This window comes from Oncorhynchus masou, chromosome 9, assembly GCF_036934945.1.
Source record: "Oncorhynchus masou masou isolate Uvic2021 chromosome 9, UVic_Omas_1.1, whole genome shotgun sequence".
NCBI classification, from domain to species: domain Eukaryota; kingdom Metazoa; phylum Chordata; class Actinopteri; order Salmoniformes; family Salmonidae; genus Oncorhynchus; species Oncorhynchus masou.
The window spans coordinates 44,856,447-44,883,215 of NC_088220.1; the positions used below are offsets into that span (position 1 = coordinate 44,856,447).

At 40.6% G+C, this 26,769-nt stretch overlaps 2 protein-coding genes across 3 annotated transcripts in view; one reads left to right on the forward strand and one right to left on the reverse strand.

Moving 5' to 3' along the window:
* LOC135546032 (rap guanine nucleotide exchange factor 6) overlaps positions 1-18,558 on the reverse strand; it is an 82,059-nt gene extending 63,501 nt beyond the window's left edge. For both annotated transcript variants that reach the window (XM_064974110.1, XM_064974109.1), the window contains exon 1: positions 17,896-18,558. In XM_064974110.1, the coding sequence (XP_064830182.1) occupies positions 17,896-17,964 (69 nt within the window). In that variant the 5' untranslated portion in view covers positions 17,965-18,558. The remainder of the gene's footprint in view (positions 1-17,895) is intronic.
* A 635-nt stretch (positions 18,559-19,193) lies between these two features.
* LOC135546033 (protein SPMIP2) lies at positions 19,194-24,706 on the forward strand. The gene is made up of 5 exons (XM_064974111.1): positions 19,194-19,372; positions 19,933-20,162; positions 21,423-21,481; positions 21,672-21,789; positions 23,528-24,706. The coding sequence occupies exons 1-5, from the start codon at positions 19,306-19,308 to the stop codon at positions 23,534-23,536; spliced, it is 483 nt and encodes a 160-aa protein (XP_064830183.1). The 5' UTR covers positions 19,194-19,305; the 3' UTR covers positions 23,537-24,706.
* Positions 24,707-26,769: the final 2,063 nt, after the last annotated feature.

Below are 26,769 nucleotides of genomic sequence, written 5' to 3' on the forward strand. Positions count from 1 at the left end.
AGTAGTGTAGTATGAAACAGCACAGCACAGTTCCGTACAGTACAGTCTAATACAGTACGGTATTGTATTGAATTAGACTCCTCTAATGTGCTCACTGTACTGGGTCACACTATTTGGATATTGTGGATTTTCATACTATCAACAAACTATCTGTTGATAAGCGACTGCTTGCTAAGGTTAGGGTTAGGTTTAGAATAAGGGATAGGTCAAGGGTTAAGGTTAGTAGATAGTTTAATTGTTACAGATGGTCAATTCAACTAAGGTGTTAGCCTGCATTGTGCGGTACTCTATACTCCCTGAAATGTGCTATCCAAACTTGTACAACAGTCTGTGAGGATGTTAACATCAAGGCCAGGGTGGACGGACCAAATTTAAACTACTTTGAAATGTCCATGGATGGCTGGTGCTCAGTGGGTGAGGATGCTTGTTTTAAAGTGAACAGAAAGAAAGGGGACTCGTGGGTAGGTGTCAGTGCGAGGTGGGGAGGTGACATTAATGGGAGAGTGAGTGAGAGAGTAAGAGGTTGTGCAGACTCGGACTGTTTTAATGCTCTTGGTTTGACTCGACAACAGAAAGACAAAAGAAAAATGTTATTGGCTGAGCACAACAGTATGCCAGTGGAACGGAGGACAGCAGCAGGTGACCCAACTTTGCTTTGTGACTTTTATGATTTCCCATTGTAGCCAATTCAGTTGTAGTAATTCCGTTACAGATTTTTTGGTAATTCCGTTACCAATTTGGTAACGGAATTACGAGTTTTAAATCACTAAATGCAAAGAGAATTGATATCAGTAAAAACAGTATAACTAAATGGATGGTCTGTGTCTACCTTGATATGTTACTTCTGTTTCCTGTCAGAATCCTCCCTCCTCATAATGGAGAAATTTGAAAATCTCAGACACAGTATGGTGGGTTTTTGTTAACGGAATTACAAGGCAATATTTCTTAAACTTTACAGAAAGTAAACAATATCTCCAAAACTAAATATAAGTGTTGCTATTAGTTGGCAGGCGTCTATTGGTCAACAATTTTGTGTTTTGATGAATTTCTGATGCCTTAAGACTTTGTGGTTGATGTTAAAAGATCCCCTTTCCCATATGTTTATTCAGAAATCAAAAGACTTTCCTCAAGACTCATTATTTTTTTGACGGAAATAGTTGAAAAATGTATCTAATGCCTTAATTTCCCACGAATATAGACTGAGCAAATTTGATACGTTCCTATGAACTTCACATGCTGGTGCTCATGCTTCCTTTTAGATGGAAATGCCCAGGCCTGTCATTTTATTGTCCAGCTGTCTACTTTAATAAAATGTCAAAACCTACTTTGTTTTTTCCCCCTGATGTTTTTCTTTTGACAATGGCATCCATTAAACAAAAGGCTGCTGTTCATGCTTGTGCCCATTTCATAAAGAAACGGATATGAATCAGCCATTTCTGTTCACATGTCAAGCAGTCATACCCTCCACAGCACAGTGGATACAATACAACCTATGCTAGCATGTGGTATGACAAGCTAAATTAATTCAATTTAAACTAGGTCTCAAAGCCCTTTACATTGTCTGGGAAGAGAAACTCTCACACCATACCAACACTGATATCTAGCAACCCCCTGGGTGATGCACTGTAGCGGTCTTGCGGCAGAATCCACACCACACATTGGCTATGAAGGTAGACTGATAATTAGATGATCATGATAGCATGCTGTGAGGTTAACATCTCCACTTTTGAGGGAAATGCTTAAATGTGCCAGATGGTCTAGCAAATAAACTCACATTCCAGGAGCTTGACTAGGCCAAACCCAAACCTACAGAAATGTGATGATTACCAGAGGACACAACTCTACCGCTGTACAGAGATTAACTTTATCGTTATCGCGTAACAAGGGAGGCTAGTTTACACTTTGGCTGAATGCCATAGGCCGGTTGAGAGGTGGAGGGAGGGCAATACAATGTTTCACTGCCTAGTAGGCTAGATCGGTTTTTGCACTGTTTACTTGCGAGTGAGAGCATAGGTCAAAAGCATATTGAAGATTTGTGACCGTCCCTCACATGCCAGATCAGATGTCTTTATCATAATGTCAGCAGAAAGCAAAATACAGTCTGATTTGACTTTTCTGAGCAGAGGAAATAGTGGGACAATCCCAATCTATGCTCTAGTTTCGCATAAAGGCAGAAGACAAATGTAAATGCTCAGGCAAGTAGGATGAGGGTTGAAGGACGGGCATGCATTTTGGCTTAGTGTTTGTTTAGACATTGATCATTCAAAGATACTAAAAGGCGCAACAAGTACCCAGTCACCAGTGTTAGGGTAATTCATCTAAATCATGAGGCTTCTTGAGCCGATATGTTAGGAGTTGGAGTCTGGCAAAAGTTTCTGCTGGTAGCCCAACAACTGGAAAGTGGCAAATGGATAAGGTGACCCAGGTTGGCCAAAAGTAGAGACAAAAACTGGCCAGTAGAATACAATTTCATCTGTGCCCAGACGCCGACCCTTGACACTACAATGGAAAACTTTGTAAACAAGCATTAGCTCTATAGTGGACTACAGCCCCTTTGGATTTACAGACTTCTAATCAGGCAATTAATCAGCTCACCGTTTTATCCACTTCATGTCTGGCCAGTTCACAAACAGGAAGGATTACCCTGTGCAGTAGGGATCGAGGCCAAAAGGCAATTTTCACTCATAAGCCATTCTGGTGCTTGTTTTCTTCTACTGCCATTAGATTCAATGCCAAGCACAGCATGAGCCATGTAACACAATAGCAAAAAAATGTAAATATTGTGCGTCTGGGCATGTGCATGGGTTTTATTCTCGTCTACCCTTTGCACAATGTCAAGGACAATGGAAGTTATGTAAAGCATGTAGTGTTCAGTGATATGTTGATCTCTCGCATTCTGCAGTGAAGGACAATGTAATTTACACTGTGGGGCCTTGACTCATGTCTGATGATTTTGTTGCTTTAAAAAAAATATCTCATGAGGCATGCGAGCATAAGGACCTAACACGTGCCTTTTCCATGAGACAATGAGGGAGATTCATGCCTGACAAAATGCACGACCGTCAAACAAATCGCGATCCATCGATATTTCAAGCGCAGACAGATATGGGAATCAAGTAGTGCCCCCCCCCCGAGAGCAGTGCAAACACATACAAAAGAGAGCAGGGCTAAGTCTTGACTTTGCACTGCCCCGAGGAAGTATGGCTGCAGACCAAAGTGTACAATCACTTTGATCACAGAAACATGGTTTGCAATGTGATGGAAGAGAGCAGGCAGCCTAGTCACACTTCAAAGCTACAGTGTGAAGGGGCATTAACCGGAGTGTGCCTTCCACACAGGAGCTTTAGACCAGAAGAAGAAGGAAAGTACAAAGGGAGCACTGGATGCTAACTACTTATTGGTTCACATCCAGTCCATTGCACGAAGGCTATGTTGAATATTCCCGCTTGATTTGCACCTTTCCTTCTCCAAAAACAGTAATGTATCTGAAATATATGCATTTTTGAAACACAGAGAGACAAGTGGTATTAGCAAGTGAAAGTCCAAATCTAAAGAATCATATAGGCCTACTTTTTTTAGTCCACTGTATAGGTATCCTAGATATTTCATAATTCACCGCATTGGATATTACTGCCTTAAAAAGGCAAATGAATTCTTATCTTACCTTTTGTTATGAACAGAGTAGAAACAATTCACTTCCGACAGATTGTAACGCAGAGATGGGAACTATACAGTAGCCTGTTCAAGAGGTTCAGACACAAGGTAGCGGCTCTTCAGATGTTTCGAGAAGTCCAGTGTGGTTAAAATTGTGTGCCAAAGTGCAACGGTTTGTGACAAGTCTCTACGGTGGATTTGAATATAGAGGATAAGCCTACCTCACTGACCTTCTCATTTCGATTTTTTATTTCATTTTTACTAACAGACAAACACGAGCACCCTAGCACTCAGCTTCCTGGTATTCCAGTGAGATATTGCAGTAGCTAGAACTTAAAATGCAGACCACAAGTCAAACCAGGCAAAATGAGGAATTCAGACATGTTATTTGCCTGTCCTCCATTGCTACGGTCTGTTAGGGAAAACGAATGGCTGCCCACAAATTCACAGATTTCACGTAATTTGAAGAGAATGGTGCCGGAGGTGATGGCCGTAATTTTTTTTACGTGCTCCGGACATACTGTGCTATTTTGTGTGTGTGTGGGGGGGGGTTGCGCCGTTTTAAAGTTTCTTTGTACATAATGTACATTGTTACCTATGACCGAAAAGAGCTTCTGGACATCAGAACAACGATTTATCACCTCAAACTGGACAAGGATTTTTTTCTTTAATGAGTCGGACTCGAAGGATATACTGCACTTCCCAGACCAGGCCCAAGTCCCTGTCATGTCATTCGTATGAAAAGGAGATGCCGTTACAGAGGTCGACGAGCCGGATTCCTGGCAAGACTACGTCAGCAAGTGGATAATCCACCTTTCTACTGGCAAATGTACAACCACTAGAGAAAAAAAACTGGATGGTCTCCATTCAAGACTATCCGATCAACGGGGCATTAAAAACTGTAATATCCTGTGTTTCACAAAGTTGTGGCTGAACAAGGACATGGATAATATACAGTTAGTTGGGTTTTCTATGCATCGGAAGGACAGAACAGCAGCCTCCGGTAAGATCAGAGGGGAGGTGGTGTGTGTCTGTCTCTTTGTCAACAACAGCTGATGTGCAATGTCTAATACTAAGGAAGTCTTGAGGTTTTACTTACCTGAATTATAGTACCTCATGATAACTCTTGGTAAATAGCATGGTCTACAGCTGATCTATATTTTTCGTAGTCGTCTATCAACCACCACAAACCGATGCTGGCACTAAGAACTCATTCAACAAGCTGTATAAGGCCACAAGAAAATGCACATCCAGAGGCGGCATTCCTAGTGGCCGGGGACTTTAATGCAGACAATCTTAAATTAATTTTACCTCATTTCTACCAGCATGTCACATGTGCAACTAGAGGGGGAAAAAAAAACTCTAGATCACCTTTGCTCCTCACACAGACGCCTACAAAATGGAGAGCTTATATATCCTTAGAGTCCGACTGATCTTACCAGAGGCTGCTGTTCTGTCACATTCCATTTGGAAAATCTGACCATAATGCTATCCTCCTGATTCTTGCTTACAATCAAAACTTAAAACAAGAAATGCAGTACCAGGGGCATGCTCAATATGGAAGTGGTCTGATGAAGCAGATGCTATGCTGCAGGACTGTTTTGTTAGCACAGACTGGAATATGTTCCAGGATTCATCCGATGGCATTGAGGAGTATACCACATCAGTCACTGGCTTCATTAACCTGCTCGTCGGCGACGTTGCCCCCTCAGCGACCGTGCGTAAATATCCTAACCAGAAGCCATGGATGACAGGCAACATCAGCACTGAGCTAAATGCTGGAGCTGCCACTTTCAAGGAGCGGGACACTAATTTGGACGCTTATAAGAAATCCCGCTACGCCCTCCAAAGAACAATCAAATGGGCAAATCATCAATACAGGACTAAGATCGAATCCTGCTACACCGGCTCTGGCGTTCGTCGGATGTGGTATGGCTTGCAAACTATACTGGATTACGATGAGAAAACCCAACCGCAAGCTGCCCAGCGATGAGAGGCTACCAGTCAAGCTAAATTCTTTCTATGCTCACTTCGAGGAAAGCAGAACTAAACCATGCATGAGAGCACCAGCTGTTCCGGACAACTGTGTGATCGCGCTCTCTGGAGCCGATTTGAGTAAGACCTTTAAATAGGTCAACATTCACAAGGCAGCAAGACCAGCTAGCAAGTGTCTTCACTGACATATTCAACCTCTCCCTGACCTGGTCTGTAATACCTACATGTTTCAAGCAGACCACCATAGTCCTTGTGCCCAATAATGTTACCTCCCTAAATGACTACCAGATAATTTGTTCTCAGCCAACTTATCTTTTAAACAACGACCTGGGGAATAGTTACATTGGAGGGGAGGAGGAGGGGGGGATGAATGAGCACCATCATCCCAGAAACCCTGAACTCACTCCAATTTGCATACTACCCCAACAGATCCACAGATGACGCAATATCTATTGCACTCCACTCTGCCCTTTCCCACCTGAACAACAGAAACACCCACGTGAGAACGCTGTTCATTGACTATAGCTCAGCATTCAACACCATAGTGCCCTCCAAGCTCATTACTAAGCTAAGGACCCTGGGACTAAACACCTCCCTCTGCAACTGGATCCTGGACTTCCTGACGGGCCGCCCCCCAGGTGGTAAGGATAGGTAACCACATATCCGGCAGTGTGGTTCCCGGACAACAACAACCTCTCCATCAACGTGAGCAAGACAAAGGAGTTCATCATGAACAACAGGAAAAGGAGGGCCGAGCACTCCCCCATTCTAATTGATGGGGCTGTAGTGGAGTGGGTCGAGTGCTTCAAGTTCCTTGGTGTCCACATCACCAAAGGACCTATCATGGTCCAAACACACAAACACAATCGTGACGGGCACGACAATGCCTATTCCCACCCTCAGGAGGTTGAAAATACTTAGCATAGGGCCTCAGATCTTCAAAACTCCAGCTGCACCATCGAGAGCCTCCTGACCACTTGGAATGGAAAATGCTCTGCATCCAACTACAAGGTGCTACAGAGGGTAGTGCATACAGCCCAGTAAATCACTGGGGCCCAGCTTCATGCCATCCAGGACGTCTGTACCAGGAGGTGTCAGCGGAAGGCCCTAATAATTGTCAAAGACTCCAGCCACCCAAGTCATAGGCTGTTTTCTCTGCTACCATATGGCAAGTCTGGGACCAGAAGGCTTCTAAAGCAGCTTCTATCACCAAGTCATGACTGCTGAACCGTTAATCAAATGGCTACCCAGACTATTTACATTGACCCCCTTATTTATTACAATTTTTTTTGCACGGACTCTCTTGCATAGGCTCGATGTACACTCACTGGACTCTAACCATACACTACTACACTGACACGACAGCACATTTTCACACTTGTCACATACACTGCTGCTACCTCGACTTGATGTGTATTATCTATGCATAGTCATTTTACTCCTACCAACACTGTACATATTACCTCGACCAACCCGTACCCCTGCACATTGACTCGGTATTGTAATTTTACTGTGTTCCTATTTTTCCTGTATTTAGATCATTTTTCTTACCACTTTGAAACTATTGCTGGTAAATGGTAAGTAAGCATTTCATATGTCATTGTGAGCTGAAATACATTAGCCAATGTGGGACTGCCTTAGACTAAATGTTGTGCTCTGAGCTAGAGTGGGCATCGTTCATTGGTGCATTTAGTGCTTTTCTTCACCTTTTTCCATTGAAATATGTAGCCTCTGTACTTAAAATGTGACGAATACGTAATTATAACCGCTATGTGTATAACAATTTTAGCCAGAGCTCGGCCTCCACGTTCAATACAATAATTTTTTTATTTAACCTTTATTTAATCAGGTGGGCAAGTTGAGAACAAGTTCTCATTTACAATTGCGACCTGGCTAAGATAAAGCAAAGCAGTTCGATACGAACTACAACACAGAGTTAATCATGGAGTAAAACAAACATACAGTCAATAATACAGTAGAAAAATGAGTCTATATGCAAATGAGGTGAGATAAGGGAGGTAAAGGGAAAAAAGGCCATGGTGGCGAAGTAAATACAATATAGCAAGTAAAAAATAAACAATGGAATTGTATATTTGCAGTGGAAGAATGTGCAAAGTAGAGATAGAAATAATGGTGTGCAAAGGAGCTAAATAAATAAATACAGTAGGGGGAGAGGTAGTTGTTTGGGCTAAATTCTAGATGGGCTATGTACAGGTGCAGTAATTTGTGAGCTGCTTTGACAGCTGGTGCTTAAAGCTAGTGAGGGGGATAAGTGTTTCCAGTTTCAGAGATTTTTGCAGTTCATTCCAGTCATTGGCAGCAGAGAACTGGACGGCGAGGCGGCCAAAGTAAGAATTGGTTTTGGGGGTGACCAGAGAGATATAACTGTTGGAGCGCGTGCTATGAGTGGGAGATGCTATGGTGACCAGCGAGGTGAGATAAGGGGGGACTTTACCTAGCAGGGTCTTGTAGATGACCTGGAGCCAGTGGGTTTGGCGACGAGTATGAAGCGAGGGCCAGCCAATGAAAATGTACAGGTCGCAGTGGTGGGTAGTATATGGGGCATTGGTGACAAAACGGATGGCACTGTGATAGACTGCATCCAATTTATTGAGTAGGGTATTGGAGGCTATTTTGTAAATGACATCGCCAAAGTCGATCGGTAGGATGGTCAGTTTTACAAGGGTATGTTTGGCAGCATGAGTGAAGGAGGCTTTGTTGCGAAATAGGAAGCCAATTCTAGATTTAACTTTGGATTGGAGATGTTTGATGTGAGTCTGGAAGGAGAGTTTACTGTCTAACCAGACACCTAGGTATTTGTAGTTGTTCACACAACAAGACAGAACTGTCCAGAGAAGTGATGTTGAATGGGCGGGCAGGTGCAGGCAGCGATCGGTTGAAGAGCATGCATTTAGTTTTACTTGTATTTGAGAGCAATTGGAGGCCACGGAAGGAGAGTTGTATGGCATTGAAGCTAATCTGGAGGGTTGTTAACACAGAGTCCAAAGAAGGGACAGAAGTATACAGAATGGTGTCGTCTGCGTAGAGGTGGATCAGAGACTCACCAGCAGCAAGAGCAACATCATTGATGTATACAGAGAAGAGAGTCGGTCCAAGAATTGAACCCTGTGGCACCCCCATAGAGACTGCCAGAGGCCCGGACAACAGGCCCTCCGATTTGACACACTGAACTCTATCAGATAAGTAGTTGGTGAACAAGGCGAGGCAATCATTTGAGAAACCAAGGCTATCGAGTCTGCCGATGAGGATGTGGTGATTGACAGAGTCGAAAGCCTTGGCCAGGTCAATGAATACGGCTGCACAGTATTGTTTCTTATCGATATCGTTAAGATATCGTTTAGGACCTTGAGAGTGGCTGAGGTGCACCCATGACCAACTCTGAAACCATATTGCATAGCGGAGAAGGTATGGTGGGAATCGAAATGGTCGGTAATCTGTTTGTTGACATGGCTTTCGACGACCTTAGAAAGGCAGGGTAGGATAGATATAGAAGAAGAATATAGAAGAAGAAGAATAACACATGACATCACCTAAATTCCACAGGTTTAGCGAAGCAATGAGCCCAAGAAAGGTTGCTTTTGTGTTTACGGACTGGGAGTTTGAAGCATTGAGCCTATTTGCAAATAGTCAATGCTATAATTTCTATGGGCAAACTACAAGGTTCTGAATTAGGCATGTTCAGTGTAACTATAGCTATGAGAATACATAAATGATAGTGTTATTCTATTTTACCAAGATAGTCAGAACACATCAAACAAAATGTGTAAAATGGTGGTCCCATGTTTGAGCTGAAATAAAAGATCCCAGACATGTTCCATTCAAAATGCTTATTTCTCTCAAATGTTGTGCACAAATTAGTTTACATCTGATCATGAGCATTTTTCCTTTGCCAAGATAGGCCATCCACGTGACAGGTGTGGCATATCAAGAAGATTATTAAACAGCATGGTCATTACACAGGTTCACCTTCTGCTGGGGAAAATAAAAGGCAACTCTAAAATGTACAGTTTAATCCCAACATACTGCCACAGATGACTCAAGTTGAGGGAGCGTGCAATTGGCATGCTGACTGCAGGAATGTCCACCAGAGCTGTTGCCAGATAATTTAATATTACATCTCTACCATAAGCCACTTACAACATTTAAGAAATCTAACTAAATAGACATATGAAGAACAATATAAAGATCTATCTATACAGTGGTGCAAAAAAGCATTTTGTCAGCCACAAATTGTGCATGTTCTCCCACTTAAAAAGATGAGAGGCCTGTAATTGTCATCATAGGTACACTTCAACTATGACAGACAAAATAAGAAAAATCCAGAAAATCACATTGTAGGATTTTTAATGAATTTATTTGCAAATTTTGGTGGAAAATAAGTATTTGGTCACCTACAAACAAGCAAGATTTCTGGCTCTCACAGACCTGTAACTTTTTCTTTAAGAGGCTCCTCTGTCCTCCACTCGTTACCTGTATTAATGGCACCTGTTTGAACTTGTTATCAGTATAAAAGACACCTGTCCACAACCTCAAACAGTCACACTCCAAACTCTACTATGGCCAAGACCAAAGAGCTGTCAAAGGACACCAGCAACTAAATTGTAGACCTGCACCAGGCTGGGAAGACAATCTGCAATAGGTAAGCAGCTTGGTTTGAAGAAATCAACTATGGGAGCAATTATTAGGAAATGGAAGAAATACAAGACCACTGATAATCTCCCTCGATCTAGGGCTCTACGCAAGATCTCACCCCGTGGGGTCAAAATGATCACAAGAACGGTGAGCAAAAATCCCAGAACCACACGGGGGGACCTAGTGAATGACCTGCAAAGCCTACCATCAGTAACACACTACGCCGCCAGGGACTCAAATCCTGCAGTGCCAGGCGTGTCCCCCTGCTTAAGGCAGTACATGTCCAGGCCCGTCTGAAGTTTGCTAGAGAGCATTTGGATGATCCAGAAGAAGATTGGGAGAATGTCATATGGTCAGATGAAACCAAAATAGAACTTTTTGGTAAAAACTTAACTCGTCGTGTTTGTAGGACAAAGAATGCTGAGTTGCATCCAAAGAACACCATACCTACTGTGAAGCACGGGGGTGGAAACATCATGCTTTGGGACTGTTGTTCTGCAAAGGGACTGATCCGTGTAAAGGAAAGAATGAATGGGGCCATGTATCGTGAGATTTTGAGTGAAAACCTCCTTCCATCAGCAAGGGCATTGAAGATGAAACGTGGCTGGATCTTTCAGCATGACAATGATCCCAAACACACCGCCCGGGCAACGAAGGAGTGGCTTCGTAAGAAGCATTTCAAGGTCCTGGAGTGGCCTAGCCAGACTCCAGATCTCAACCCCATAGAAAATCTTTGGAGGGAGTTGAAAGTCCGTGTTGCCCAGCAACAGCCCCAAAACATCACTGCTCTAGAGGAGATCTGCATGGAGGAATGGGCCAAAATACCAGCAACAGTGTGTGAAAACCTTGTGAAGACTTACAGAAAACATTTGACCTGTCATTGCCAACAAAGGGTATATAACAAAATATTGAGATAAGTATTTGGTCAATAACAAAAGTTTATTTTCCACCATAATTAGCAAATTAATTAATTTTAAAAAATCCTACAATGTGATTTTCTGGAGAAAAAAATATATTCTAATTTTGTCTGTCATAGTTGAAGTGTACCTATGATGAAAATTACAGGCCTCTCATCTTTTTAAGTGGGAGAACTTGCACAATTGGTGGCTGACTAAATACTTTTTTGCCCCACTGTATCTATCTCATAGAACCTTACAGTCCCATGGTCTCGCATTGTAGAAGTGCTGATAAACGTTCAAAAATAAGAATAAGATTTACATTACTACTTTCAAAATGATACCACGAAGATGGTTGGAGGTCCACATATAAGAAGATGTTGATTTAAATGGGAATATCTCATTTTAAATTATACTCCCAATCCTCCATAGATGAACCTTTTGAAATCATAGAAATATTTATCATAGAATAGACAACCACTTAAATTGACATTCAACGGTGGACATCTTTGTGGTAGTAATTAGAAGTTAAAATATAGGCCTCCCGAGTGGCGCAGCGGTCTAAGGCACTGCATCACTACAGCCTGGGGTTCGATCCCAACAACAGACTGTGACCGGGAGCAGGTGTTAAGAAGTACGGCTTGGCAGGTCATGTTTCAGAGGACTTTAAAAAAAAAATGATAATAAAATAGTTTGACAACACTATAAGCTTTTAAATGACAAACTCGACTGTTTATCTTTTCCAGTGATGAAAACATTGATGTTTCATGGTATGGTGGGGTATGCAAAATGGGTCAACTTTGAGTACCTTTATCTCCTGAATGTTTTGGCATTCAGGTCCAACAAATCACTTTCTGACCACTTCGTCCATGGGCAAACATGTATGGCAAGTGTTGTTTTAATCAAAAGGGATGCTGTCAAAAGTGATTGAGTTCTTGCCTAGTCAAAAAAAAGGTTAAATAAAATACATTTCACATTTTTAATGGATTTACCCAGAAGCTAACGAAAGCATGAGACGAAAGTTATTCTCAATCCGTTTTATTTCTCAATTAAGCCCGTCTCACATGCTTCTGTTCTGACTTGGTGATCAAAATAGGCCAGATGTCACAAACCAGAAACCAAACAAACAAGCATCATAAAAACAGTCACTTCAAAAGTGTTCTCTCCTCTCTTTTGCAATCAGCCCTTCCTTCCTGCCGGCCTGGTTCAAAAAGCATCCTGACGCTTCTCCACTCAGGATGCTGTCACTGGAGAAAGAAACAAGCTTTCACCCTCTCGCTGACCCTCCCGGCTCCTGTCTCCACCTTCTTCTTCGCACTGCCTTTTCACTTGGATATTCCTAGCCACTGCTTGACTACTATGCTAATCCTTTGCTAAATCCAGCACACAAGGACACAGTCTGAGCTCTGACGTTTGAGCTACATGATATGATTCACTGTCAGCCAGAGGTCTTGCTGACTGTTCATGCCGCTGCCTAAACAATTACAAGGAGCAGACAAGCCTTTGACTCATTGTCCCTTCTTGGATGGCTCCTGCATCTTAGGCAAAAAAGTAGCCTGTGTGTTTCTAATTATAGCTTTAATCTTTCCTCCGTTTCCCCAATAAAAATATTGTAGGTGCTCAATCAACATAATGCATTGTCAAAAAAATCATACTGTGTGTGTGTGTGTGTGTGTGTATGTGTATATACTACACCGCTAGTGGTTTGTGTAATACAGTCGCCACAAAGTACTGAACAGCAACCTAGGCAAGCAAAAGCAACAGTTCCATGGAAAATCTCACTGCATCTCAGTAGGTTACCACCATGCATACCAGGTCACGATTAGCACTTTAAGATGGCAAAGTCCACACCAGTCCGAACACGGTGTTAATCCCAAGAGGCCATGCCATCTCCAATAGGGCAAACACGGTCTGTTGCTAATGGGGGACACTACTAGCTTAACATTTGAACGAGTGACAAGTCACAATTCCAAAACAAAACGTGCACGGGGGGAGGGGGGGGCTGTCCAGTTGTAATTCTAAATACTCCGGACATACTTCAAGGATAACTTGTCTGGTGACTGTGGTCAGTCCACATTTTTCAAAACACTTCTTTACTCATGTCACCACCACTGAGGTTTAATGAAACATGCTCGAAATGTGTTGGCACACTAGCACACGGTTAACGAGTCATCAATGACAACACTTGACAGCCGTTTAATTGTCTCTGCAATGTCAGATAGACAGATGCATCAACGTGTCGCTGTGCCAGCAACAGCTTGCCCACTATTTTAATTGGTGGTCTATCGATTCTCTGGGCTATTGTTGTGCGTATCCCTTGCTGCCATCAAACCACAAGGCCCATTGCCTAATGGTTGAAATGTTCTGGAAATACGAAGCGAATACTTGCAATAAACAATTGTGTGGGGGGCACTTCCAAAGTAGCGCAATTATGCTGATTCAGATTTTTCACTTACAAATGTATACAAAAAAAAACATTGATTTCAAAGTTGAACAAACTATACAAAACCACGCACAATGACTACTTTTAACAATTTACACTGAAAACTATGAAAACACATATACTGGAAGACCTGTGCAGATTCAAAGCTTGATAACAGAACTGCAGTAAAATCTCACTCTGTTTTTTGTGACCATAAAAAAATACCTGCTCTGAATTAAGATTCAAAATGTCTGCAGAAAGAATGGGGTGTAAAGCTATGACATCTTGAGTTTGAAAACATATATTTTGGTTATTGAACTACAGTAAGTGAAGTGTATTTACATTGTGGCAACTGAATTTCATCATGGTTCCTTGACCTGTACTAGAAAGAAATGCAAAATTATGGATATAAATGTAATTCACTTCATGGTGATGTATCCTAAATAGGTACGCAAAAAGGTAGACGTGCAATATCCTCCTTTGCATAGTTGGGTGTTATTCTACACACTAGCTATTATTTTAATGAGCTCCGCCGCCAAACAAGACCAAATATGGTTGGTCCGGATCGGACCAAATCTGAACCAATCATAGACGTCTATGTTTCACAAGTTTGGACATCAAATTATAGCTCTGTAGAGTAAAATCTTGTTATAATCTTGTGTATATTTTGTATTTTCATGAGGACCACAATGGAAATACTTGTAACTGTGTCATCCTCATTGATTTTAATGGCATTGTACTGTATCCATGTTTGGTTGTATTGTGTTTTAAAATATTTTCTAATAAATCAAATAACTGTATTTTTATTTTTAAAGTGCAATACAGCACACAACAGTGGAGTAGAGTTCAATACAGGTATGTCACAATACCAGAATGTCACAAAACCAGAATTTTGACTTCGATACCAGGTTTAGTATCATGATACTCGATAACATCGCAATATTCATTACCAAAACGATACCGGAACAGAAAAAGAAAGGCACTTGATCCAGACAAACTCAGCTACTGCTTTGTTCAATTGTTGGGCATGTTTTAAGTTCAATAGCATTACATTTGAAATGCTTAATGCCAAAATGTTTCAGAGATCGCCAACGGTGAAAAAAATTACCAATCTAACTACATAACGTAATGGTAATCATTTCTTTGAATGGTAAATCTCTAATGATAAACTGGGTGAATCAAGATGTAGCCTAGGTCTATTCACAATACAGGTGAATGCATATTCAATAGGACTGTGGGTGTGTATTGATTGATTGAGCTTGTTTTGGATGCTTTCATGGGGTTACAGAAAAATCTTTCTCCCTTCCATTTGGGACTTTTATTGTACTGATCAACATTTGCATTGAAGTAGCTTCTTTCATAAAAGTGCGCACTCTAACCAGTAATGACGTCCTTCACGAGGCAAGACGGGTGCGGCTCGTCGGAGACCTATTCACACACACACACACACACACACAGTGTTCGCTGAGGCAATACATCATCTCTGGCTGATGGAGAGACGTGGCTGTTCCACTGGATGTCAGAAGTTGAATTCACCAATTTGTAAGTCGCTCTGGATAAGAGCGTCTGCTAAATGACTTAAATGTTAAATGTAAATGTAATGTGACAGAGAGACCAATTAAGTGAATGAATAATGTTTTGGGGTACCGAACAATTTTGTTCTAGTATAGAAAAAGCATTGACGTTTCGGTATACCGTGCAACAATAGTATAGTCAAGTAGAGTATAGTTCAGTACAGTAGATTTCAGTATAATACAGTAGAGTATCGTTCAGTACATTATAGTTTACTCAACTGTGCTCTCTGCGCCAATGATGTGGGACATCGATTAAGGCAGCCCCCCGCACCTCTCTAAATCAGAGAGGTTGGGTTGAATGCATTCAGTTGTGACTAGCTATTCCCTTTCGCCATCCTCTAATGTTTACTGTACTGAACTCTGCTCCTCTACTGTACTTTTCTGCACTGAACTCTACTTTTCTTTAGCGTGCACTACTGTACTGTGCTGTCCAAATTTGTCAAACAGAGACATCACTTTTTGGGACAAATTAAGGCTGGTCCAGATGTCTGTGGATGTTGAAATGAAGGCTGGTCCAGACCGGACCAAAAAAGGATATCTGTGGATGTCGAAATCAAGGCCAGGGCGGACTGACCAAATGTCAACTACTTTTCAACATCCATGCACGTCCAGTGTCGTTTGGTGCTCAGTGGGTGAGGACGCCGGTTACAGTAAATGGAAAGAGTGGTCCCATAGGTAGGTGTCAGTAAGAACCAGGAGAGCCAGAGAGGGAGAGAGCGAGGTTGTCAAGACTTGACCACCAGATGACAGAAAGAAAACAGTTATCAGCTGAACATAACAGTATGCCAGTGGATGGGAGGACAGTAGCAGATGACCCAACTGTGGTTTGTGACTACTATGATTTGCCATGATTGTACACAATTCAACTGCAGAAATTCCTTCTTTAAAAAAAAAGGGAATTTCTGTTAGTGATTTTAGTTTTAATCACTTAATAAATTCACAAACAAATTGATATCAGTAAAACACTAACTAATTGATAGATCAACCTTTACTTGTACTTCTGTGAACTTTTGGGGTATGCAAAGACAGGTCACCTTTGAGGACCTTTACAGCTTGAATGTTTTGGCATCAAAAACATCACCTTCTGAGCACTTCTACAATGGAATATGTATGGAAGGTTTCATTCAAATCAAAAGGGGTCCAGTCAAAAAGTGATTGAATTTAAATGGACTGAGCCGGAAGACTGAGGCAACCACCTGTGCTAATTAGCTATCTAATTTGCCAAGGAACATCTGTGTGTAAAGGAAGGAAGGAAAAATACTGTCAGCTACAACTGTGTTAAACCTGGTTAAAACAGTAAGTGTATATTTTGCATGTGTGAAGGGTTTTATGTTTGTAGAACCATGTCGCAATTAAGAATTGATTCATGTTTAGACGGAGTAACGTTCATGGAATTTTGGCTCCCTGAGCCAGTCTCCCTCCAACATAACATACACTATAAGGACCTTGGATGTTAAGGTGTAACGGTAGGCTTGGCTACACTCCTTAACAGTACATTCTTAGGCTACAGCTCGCTCTCCCAAACTCTAGGCGGCATTCTGCCTTTTCCCTACAGTTTCCAGCCATTAGCTTCGCCCACAACTGGCTCAGGTGAACGATTAGAAACATGAAGTCATCACTTGCAATACAGCTTTAGGAACATATCTTTCATCAGCGAGAAAGAATCCTTGGAATAAAAGATCCACCGAAACTACACTTCCTGAGTTACGCTTACACACAGGTGTTTGGAGCATGCTAGATAGCCAATTAGTGCAGGTGGTTGCCGCTCGTCTTCCGTAAACAAGCGCTGTAACATGGAGATATGGCCGTGTGAGAACACTAACCCTATAAAAAAGGTGTCTCAATTTAACATTTTTTGTTCATATGAAAGATATGATCCTTATGCTTCCAAAACCATACCACAATCAATGTGTGTTAAAGTTCTGACTGAGCGTCGGGGGTGTTTCTTAACAAAACTCCCCTGTACAGAAGACGCCTATGTCCAATGACTTGTGTAAAGTAATGGGAACTAAAGAGCCATGATCAAGGGCTAGGCTACAGTCTGCTATGCATTATCTCAAACAAGGAAATACAGGCCAATAACTGATAGACTACAAGAGGCGACAGATTAGGAATCCTGAATGTTCAAATCAGTTCTAGGAGAGGCCTAAAGTGTACATCTGAGAGTTGATCATGGTCTATTAAATCAACACACACACTATTGTATAAATGTCCATGCAAGCTCAATATGCCTGACACACATTTAAGGGTTGTTTAGACTTGGTTTACGCCTATAGCATTCGTGTAGGCTTATGTTTTTTCTTTCTAGTTTACAGAAAATAAAATAATAAATCTAGTAAATTGCTAAATTGTTTGACTGTTTGCGAAACAATGTAGCCTATGAATGTTTACATAACCGTTTTGAAAACAGGAAACATTTGCTGGAATGTGCCAGGTCTGAATATGTTCGTGACATAAGTGGCTGGGTTACTATCAAGTCCTGTTGCGTTTAAGTACCTCGAGATTATCTCCCTTGATAGAGCTTTAGCGGGATGTAGACAGGGATACGTAACACTGTAGCAGAATGGCAACACACAGAAATAATGTAACAATGTAGCGAAGGTGTGGCTGCGGGGAACGATAGAACACTGTCATAGTAACCGAGTGGTTTCACAACATGTCGAGATTAGTATTTTAAGGTATATCAAATAATTATACTGACCTGTTGCGTTCTTTCTGCCGGATTCATCATCACAGCTTGACGAAAGCTGTTATCGACATAAGACGCCATTGTTTTGAAGACCCGAATTTAAAATAATTAAATTGCTTAGAATGTTGACAATGTGCAAATATTCGCGGACTGGATATTCACAGACCAAGCCACAGTCAGTCTGTTATCCACTAATAAGATAACTCCAGTGGTCGAAAGATCGGAAATGTATCAGTCCCAGGCCACAATGGCCAGGCCACAATGTGAGCCTAGGGGTTTCTTCTGTCCCCAAACCGATATCAAAAGGCTGCTACTGATCCCAACAACAAAAAAACTTGCTATTAAGGTGCGGCTCGAAGAATCCTGAATCCAAGTCCCAGTAGACGTGTCGCTATACAGTTGTATTATGGAAGAACTGTTCCTTTATCTAAGCCGACGCTAAAAGCAAATATATGTATCTTCAGCATTCTTGATTTTGCCACAATTCAATGTATCCGCCTTCAAATAAAATAGCAAACTACTAATCTATCCTGACAATAACCGGTTGTCCATTTTTTTTAAATAATAAATGTATAGGCTACATGTACAAAGGCAACCTTTAAAAAATCATTATGATGGGTTTAAAAGTGACGATGGGTCCGCCGCCACAGCTTTTTGCTGTATGCCACCATGGTGACTGACACAAGGGGAGGCTCATGGGCGAGTCCATTTACAAAAATGGAGCCGGAGGACAATGTATTGTGGCCTACAAAGCTATCTTTTGTCGCCATCCAATGACAGAAACTGGAATAGCCTATACAGATAGGCTATTCAAAGAGCAAATAGTCTACTCAAATGCACATTTTGGAATAATTCATCGTTACAATTAATTGTTTGGGGGGCCTATTTATTGAAGCTCTATTTGACTGGAATTTCATTCTTCTTTGATCTATGGGGGAAAATGTCAAATGTAGAAATAGGAAAACTTATGTTCGATTTAATTATATTAGATTTATTTCTGATATATTCTAACCACGTGTTATATTTGACATGCTCCAGTGCTGTTCAAGGTTTCCAGAAAAATTGGTGGACCATGGTACAATTACATTTTGTAAAATTGGACACTGAATTGGAGGTAATTATGACACAACCGAGTCGCTAATGTCGCGTTCAAATATTACTCGGAACTAGGAAACTCGGAAATGTCCAACTTGCTCGTACGTTAAATACAGCAGATGGAGTTAGCAAGTCGGACATTTCCGAGTTCCGAATAATACTAGAACGCGGCACTAATGCATTCAAACACTGACACCGTGACAAGCATTAGTCGCATGGCAACAGCCCACTGACCCCATGACCAGCACCCTCACGTTATCGTCCTCGGGCTTGCTGCTGTAACCGTGTACTCGGCTGCTGGTATCTAGTCCAAAAATAACTGTTCCAATGGAGAGTAGCACAGTGGTACAAGTAAGGCTCCCCCAAGCCTATGGTCAAAGGATGCTTTTTACAGGTATGTGTCACATAATTATTGGGTTTGATGTAGAATGTTACAAGGGTAGAAATAGGTTACACAACAATCACCTCTTATTACATAGGCTATTGTGTGTAGCCTACAGTATGTTCCATTGTATTCATGATGTATATAATTAGGCCTATTTTGGAAGTTATACATTAGGGGGTTTGTCATTATAAATATTGTTTTTTTTATTTTAATGACATGTAGATAGGTCAGGACAAGAAACCGTGGGGGTGAGTGGATGAGAGATACTTGACACAGCCTCTTCATTGGCAATGCACTTTCTGTAAAATGGAACCACCCTACTCCTATGTGTGCTACTTTAGACTGGGGGAAACTCTAAACGGGATACTTTGGACATACCAACTCTGACGTCACCCCATGGAAGTTCTCAATTAAAATGGTTAAGGTTAGGGTAATATTTAGGTAAGAGTTAGGGTTTAGGGTATGGACGTCCCAAGATTTTTGGATAGCATAAACCTTTAGAGTAGGGCTCTGTGTAGCTCACTATTTTCTGAATGGTTCTCACATTTCATTATGTTGATTCTAATAAGGTCCAGATGGAATTGGAGACTACAAGGCAAGATTGATCGACTTTCCCCGCTACATTGGCGTTGGCCCTTTGTCACCTGAGGGTACAAGCGATTTGAATTACCTGTGCCGGCCTGCTCCCTCCGCCCCACCCCCCATGCCCAAACAGTGTTGCATTGGAGGGGTGGGATGGGGCATGGAATATCACCAGCTGTTGAACAGTAGGACGCTGCTCAGCAATATGCAAATTAAGGTGGGGCCCAAATGAAGCCTGTGAGCTGGATGTTAATTTGATCATTAATAAAGGAGGGAGTTAGGCAACCTTGATGAACATTTAGTAGATTAGCTACATCATATATTTTATTTCATAAGCCCTCAAAGTTCCATAATGGGCTGGAAATGTCAGCCATCTTGGTCAGGCAGAAATCCAAAACCAGTCTGAATTGGAATGAATGGCATTAGAGGCATAGGTGATGCATTTCCTGCTTTTACTTATGCAGGAAATATAAAGTAAGGCATGTGATGTATCAGAAATTGTTTAATGGAATTATAGTCAACCTAAAATATTTTCATATAATTATAAATACAGTTTATACGGGTTTTACACCAATTCTGTATAAATATCCTCTAAAATATATGTAAACAGTGCGCAAATGAGTGCTATTATATGATACAATATCAGTACTTGTTGGATTTACAACTTGTCTAAATCCTATCATCAACTGCTTTGAGCCACTGTATGGCTGTGGATTGACTCTAGTGTTTCAATGGCATATTGACAGTTCATTTGAAAAATTAATGAGATCATTCCTCTAAAACTGGCTGGCTAGTTAGCTAACACAAAACAGTGCAGATACATTCTTCACTATCTTATCACAGCACTGGCAAACCATGGTTGACCAACTCCCTGACCAACATGGCTAACTTTTGTACCGTCATAAAAAGGTTCAAACCCATTCTAGTATTCTAATTAATAATTATATGGCTATTATACTCACCTGTCACAATGGCCAGAATGATGTCCTAATAAAATACTATAGTCATGAAGTCATAATGCTCACCAAGTGTTTGACTTGGCCAAGGAGCTCACCGGGGCTGTGTACCGGCACCTCACATTTTCTACTGCTTTGAGCTCCTGTTCCTCTTATAGAATATTAGCTCAAAAGTATTGTGGAGCTCCTGCATCTATAAATGTAAACAGTACTGGCACCCAAAATGAGAGCCGGCACCTATTTTGTCCAATTCGAGCACTGCTCACCTGTCGCAATGCTCAAAACTGTAATCATGATTCTCAACAAATGTCACGATGGACACAGTGCTCAGAATGTTGTCAGAAGACAACAATACTCAAATCACGATTCTCAAAGTTGTCAGATTCATGACCCTATTCATTCTGGTGCTGGCATTACATCGGTATTAAGACAAGCCACTTTAATTGAGACAATTTATTCTCTTCATTCAAATGTTATAACATACAACTTTCAAAGTGACTCAGACCATATTGTTCCTACAGAGAGCTGAATTCCGCTCAGCCCTTGAGGACAGAGTCACCCACAGATATCAAAACCCATGGTAGGCCCCACATGTGGTAACCCACACTTTATGTAATATATTTTATTTTTCAGCCAGTCAGAATGACTTTACCTGCACGCTGTGCACATTTCCTATGTGAAAGTGATAGCATCGCAGCAGGCTTGTGGAGTGTCGAGTGAATGTAGGTGCACCCTTCTTCATCCATTATTCACCATTTCCACTTTTGCAGGCACGCACCGCCCCACTTTCTAGATAAGCAATCTGTTGGAGCCCGCAGCAAACTCGCATGGACACACAAGTACGACTGTTATATCCAAGATAACAACAAACAGTTCCTTCTCAACAGGGTAAGTCATTAACTACAGGAATGTGACATTTCCTCCCTTCAAACACCAGTATGAAGGACACATTGCATGACTGGAGATATATTTGACCTACTAAACCCAATTGTAAGGGAGAGGATGAGGAGCCCCTCTTTTCACACGAACAATCCTATCTCTGCATAGGCCTTGTCCTCAGGGAGTATCTGACCTCTCATTTGATATATCACCTATTACATTATGCAACTATATACACAGCATTTGAGGAATTCGATGCAAATGCATTCGAAGTTGAAGGGCCCTACGTGATACAGTGCCATGCAAAGTTTTTCACACCCCTTGGAGTTCTTCACATTTTATTTTGTTACAAAGTGGGATTAAAATGTATTTAAATTGTCAACAATCTACTCAAAATACTCTAATGTCAAAGTGGAAGAAAAATTCAAACATCTTTTAAAGATTAATAAAAATGTGATAGCGTAATTATTCAGCCCCTTTGTTCAGGCAAGCCTAAATTAGCTCAGGGGTCATCACATAATAGGTTACATGGACTCAATGTGTAAAATAATAGGGGTTGACATGATTTTTTTGATTGACTAACCTTTCCTTTGTCCCCCATACATACAACATCTGTAAGGTCCCTCGGTCAAGCATTACATTTCAAGCACAGATTCAACTACCAAGACCAGGGAGCTTTTGGAAAGCCTCATAAAGAAGGGCAGTGATTGATAGATGGGTAACAATAACAAATCAGACATTGAATCTCTTTAAGCATGGTCACGTTAATAATTAGGCTGTAGATTATGTATTAAACCACCCAGACAAATAGTTACAGTCCTTAACTGAGCTGCAGGACAGGAATGAAACTGCTCAGGGATGTTACCATGACGCCATTGGTTATTTTTAGAACAAATACAGGGTGGGTGTGATGGGAGAACTGTGGATGGATCAACAACATTGTAGTGACTCTACAATAATGACTTAAATGAAAGAGAAAATAATACAAAATACATGCATCTTGTGTACAACAAGGCCGGCAAAATCCTAGAGGAAAACCTGCTTCAGTCTGTTTTACACCAGACACGGGGAGATAAATTATCCTTTCAGCAGGATGATAACCTACAACACATGGCCAAATCTACACTGGAGTTGCTTACCAAGAAGACAGTGAATGTTCCTGACTGGCCAAGTTATAGTTTTGACTTAAATCTGCTTGAATATCTATGGCAAGACTTGAAAGTTGCTGTGCAGCTGTGATCCACAACATCTTGACAGAGCTTGAAGAATTATGAAAATAATAATGGGCTAATATTGCACAATTCAGATGTGTAAAGCTCTAAAAGACCCAAGAAGACTCAGTTGTAATCGCTGCCAAAGGTGTTTCTAAAATGTATTGACACAAGGGGCTGAATACTTATGCAACAACAGCATTTCAGTTATTTAATTTATATATTTGAAAAAAATTGATTCACTTCCACTCACATTAGAGTATTTTATGTAGATTGACAACTTTTTTATTTTTTTATCCATTTTAATCCCACATTGTAACAAAATGTGAGGAAATCCAAGGGGTATGAATACTTTTGCAAGACACTGTATATGAAAGGACAACTTTGGTCGGTGAATGAACCCATTCAAACCACACATCATGCTTGACCATTTCTGTATGTGGTGTTTTTAGTGAACAGTATTCAATAGGATTATGATATTTTTGCCTGACGTACCTATAACTCACAAATGCTTCTTTGTGTTTTCCCCTTTCTAGAGAGATTAACTCGTTCAGGGAAACGCTGAAGGTGCTTCACAAATGAGTTCCTTGAAATAGTTTGTGTGAAGAACGGATGATGATACAATCCGCTGTGTTGTCCTGAAGACCTGGCCAATTGTCTGAATAAATATCTCCTTTTCACCTACTGTAGTGTATACAAAAGTTAATCAAACCATTTTGCTCTGTCAGTACTCAAATTCAACTCTCATTAGTAATTTGCATGACCTATTTCACTGAAATGGTTTTGGAGCACTGCAAGTAGGCTACTATACCACACCCTTACACTGGTGTATTTTGCAGTTAGTTATGCAGCAACATTTACAGTAAATTAGGAATCCTTTAAATCCTCAAACAAGGATTTGATGAGATGAAAATATCTCCAAGTTTTGTCTGAAAGGTGAAAGTAAAGCTAAGTGTAAACAATACATTTTTTTGTTAAGTCCATTGGCTTTACTTTAAAATATAAAAAGTTTTGCCACTTATCTAAAAGTACTTATATGTTTTCTGATCTGCTAGCTCTACATGGGCAACTGAGAATGAAAATGTCAATTCACCAAGGATGTCTCGGACACCAGTATTGCATCCCACAGGTCCAGGACCCAGGTCTTTCCTGTCTTGTGTCATAGATTCAAACTTTCGATAACAAGTGTGTGTGAAGATAATCCATCCCCTGAGCAAAAGCAATTACATTTGCCAAAGTCAAGCTCCGGTAACTGCTGCTGACTCAGATTGGGAGAGGAGTTTTTACTGCACCAGAGATTTCCAATTGTCATGTAATAAGGCACAGCAACATATTCTTGTTAGCTCAACTTCAATTTGGTGTTAATCTTGCCTCCATTTAATATCTGACCCTATCTAAGACCTCTTGTGGCAATACAGAAATTACTTTTTTTTTCATCTATTTTTCTACAGTGATTTTCTATCAATACATGGCCAACATACTATCTTCCTCTTCAGCACATCCAGAAGAGGACTGGCGATCCCCCATAGCCTGGTTCCTCTCTAGGTTTCTTCCTCGGTTTCGGCCTTTCTAGGGAGTTTTTCCTAGCCACCGTGCTTCTACACCTGCATTGCTTGTTGTTTGGGGTTTTAGGCTGGGTTTCTGTACAGCACTTTGTGACATCAGCAGATGCAAGAAGGGCTTTCTAAATAAATTTGATTGATTATTCACATGCACACTTTTGGGACGTATCTACTATCATATAGGTTATAGCAGTGGTTGATTGGAATGGGATTAGGCAAAAGGGTCCACTCTTTTAGGATTGGGGACAGAACACGGGATAGAAAATATATTTTTTGAAAAATCTACTAATTTTGGGTGCAGTAGACAGCAGTGTTGTTCCATGTTTTAAAATGTTTCAAAGCGTCTAAATATAATCCATTAAATATCGCGAGATTTAACGTGTATATAATAAATTAAATATCGCGATATCCAGAATTTGAATATCCTTAGCATCACGGCAGCAACATTCTCATGCCGGTAGCAGCATTAAGACTTCCGTTTGGGGGATTTTGCCATCAAAATAAAAGTCCGCTGTAAAAACGCTAATTGCAGCATGATGTTTTTTTTACATTATGTTTAATTATAGCTACACCGAGGAAACTGAACGAAAGATAATGACTTATATAAATAAGAAATAATATTATAAGGTAGAGCAAATAAATTTGCATGGGGCCCCTGGACACTATACGGTACACACAGGGGTGGTAATGTAAAGGATTACAAAAAAACGATAACTGTAATCCGTTACATTACCAGCAAAAATATTGTAATCAGATTAGATGCTTTTGAAAAACTAGATGATTACTTCGAAGATTACTTTTAAATTCAGAAAGGATGCTTGCGATTAAAAAAAAATCTTTGACACTTCTGTTTTCTCAATGACATTCAAATCAGGGTTTTAAAAAGCGCAACTTTAAGTGTGTTCGATGTGAGTGAGTCTGACCACCAGTCAGAGACCACTATGATGAATCACCAAATGTGTTCGATGGATCTCGGGAAAATAGCAGGAATAGGTTTTGTAGGCTACAGTCCAAGCTATGTCTTCGAATGGTGCGACTGCCGTCGGCATCCATAGATGATCCAATTTGAATAAACGCTTGGAGGTAAGGATTACAGCATTAATCGATCCGGATATCACTTATTATTGATATCTACATAGCGCATTGTTGTGAATCCCACTGCTGTTCTCTCATTTAACTATTTGCGCCTTACAGAATGTGGTTATCGTGGATGGCTGTTCACAAATCTAAGTGCATTTGAACCCAATAATGGTTCAATTCAAGAAGTTTAAACTGCCTATCAATCATCGTTTTTGAAACCAATGAAAGATGTGCTATTGCAACAGCTGCATAGTTCGGATCCCAGCCTATGGAATAAAAGTTGGTATTTTATTGCTCAATCCAATTCATGCTGATAAAAATACAAATAAATCCATAGGCCTAATGGACACATGCTCAAACTCGCACACTTTTGATAGACTTAAAAAGGGTCCATCTGTAGCTGCTATATCCATTTTTTTAAATATATATTAATGTAAAGATATAACTTAATCATATTATTGTATGTAATAGAAAGCGATGGTTTAGATTAGATAAAGCCTACATAACCAACCCATAAAGTAAAATGTAACATCCATATATGGCCAGCTATGTAAACTTTAACATTGATTTATCCTGCAGTAGATGTAGTTCAATTGGTAACATACATTTTTGTCTTCTAATGCCTCTTAAGGGGAAAGTAACTGAATGTAATCAGATTGTTACTGAGTTGAGGTAATCCAAAAGTTACATTACTGATTACAATTTTGAACTGGTAACTGTAACGGATTACATTTAGAAGTAACATACCCAACCCTGGGTACAGATATAGCACTGTACAGGAAAAACGATCAATTGTATGTCCATAAAATCAGGGTTCAGTCTATTCACTAGAGTCCCTAGAATCCAAAACAGGTGAGGCTGAACAAAAATCAAGGTCATAACAAGTGTTGCTGGACTTTTAAATAGAGTCATGGACACTATATGGTACAAAAAAGTTAATTCAAATAACCAAATTCAACCTAGCTAATTTCCGATTTGTACCAAATTGTTTGACTAGAGGTAGCAAAACTGTACTTCAAATCTATGATACTCCCATGTCTGGAATACACTGCCATCAGACACACATAACTGCACCACATATCACACTTTCACAAAATGCTTGAAGACATGGCTAAAGGTCAATCAGATTTATGAAT

Coding starts and splice junctions, on each gene's coding strand:
- LOC135546033 (XM_064974111.1), top strand. CDS start 19,306: ATGGAGAGTAGCACAGTGGTACAAGTAAGGCTCCCCCAAGCCTATGGT. Junction 20,163..21,422: donor TCAGCAATATGCAAATTAAG/GTGGGGCCCAAA, acceptor TTGTTCCTACAG/AGAGCTGAATTCCGCTCAGC. Junction 21,482..21,671: donor CACAGATATCAAAACCCATG/GTAGGCCCCACA, acceptor CCACTTTTGCAG/GCACGCACCGCCCCACTTTC.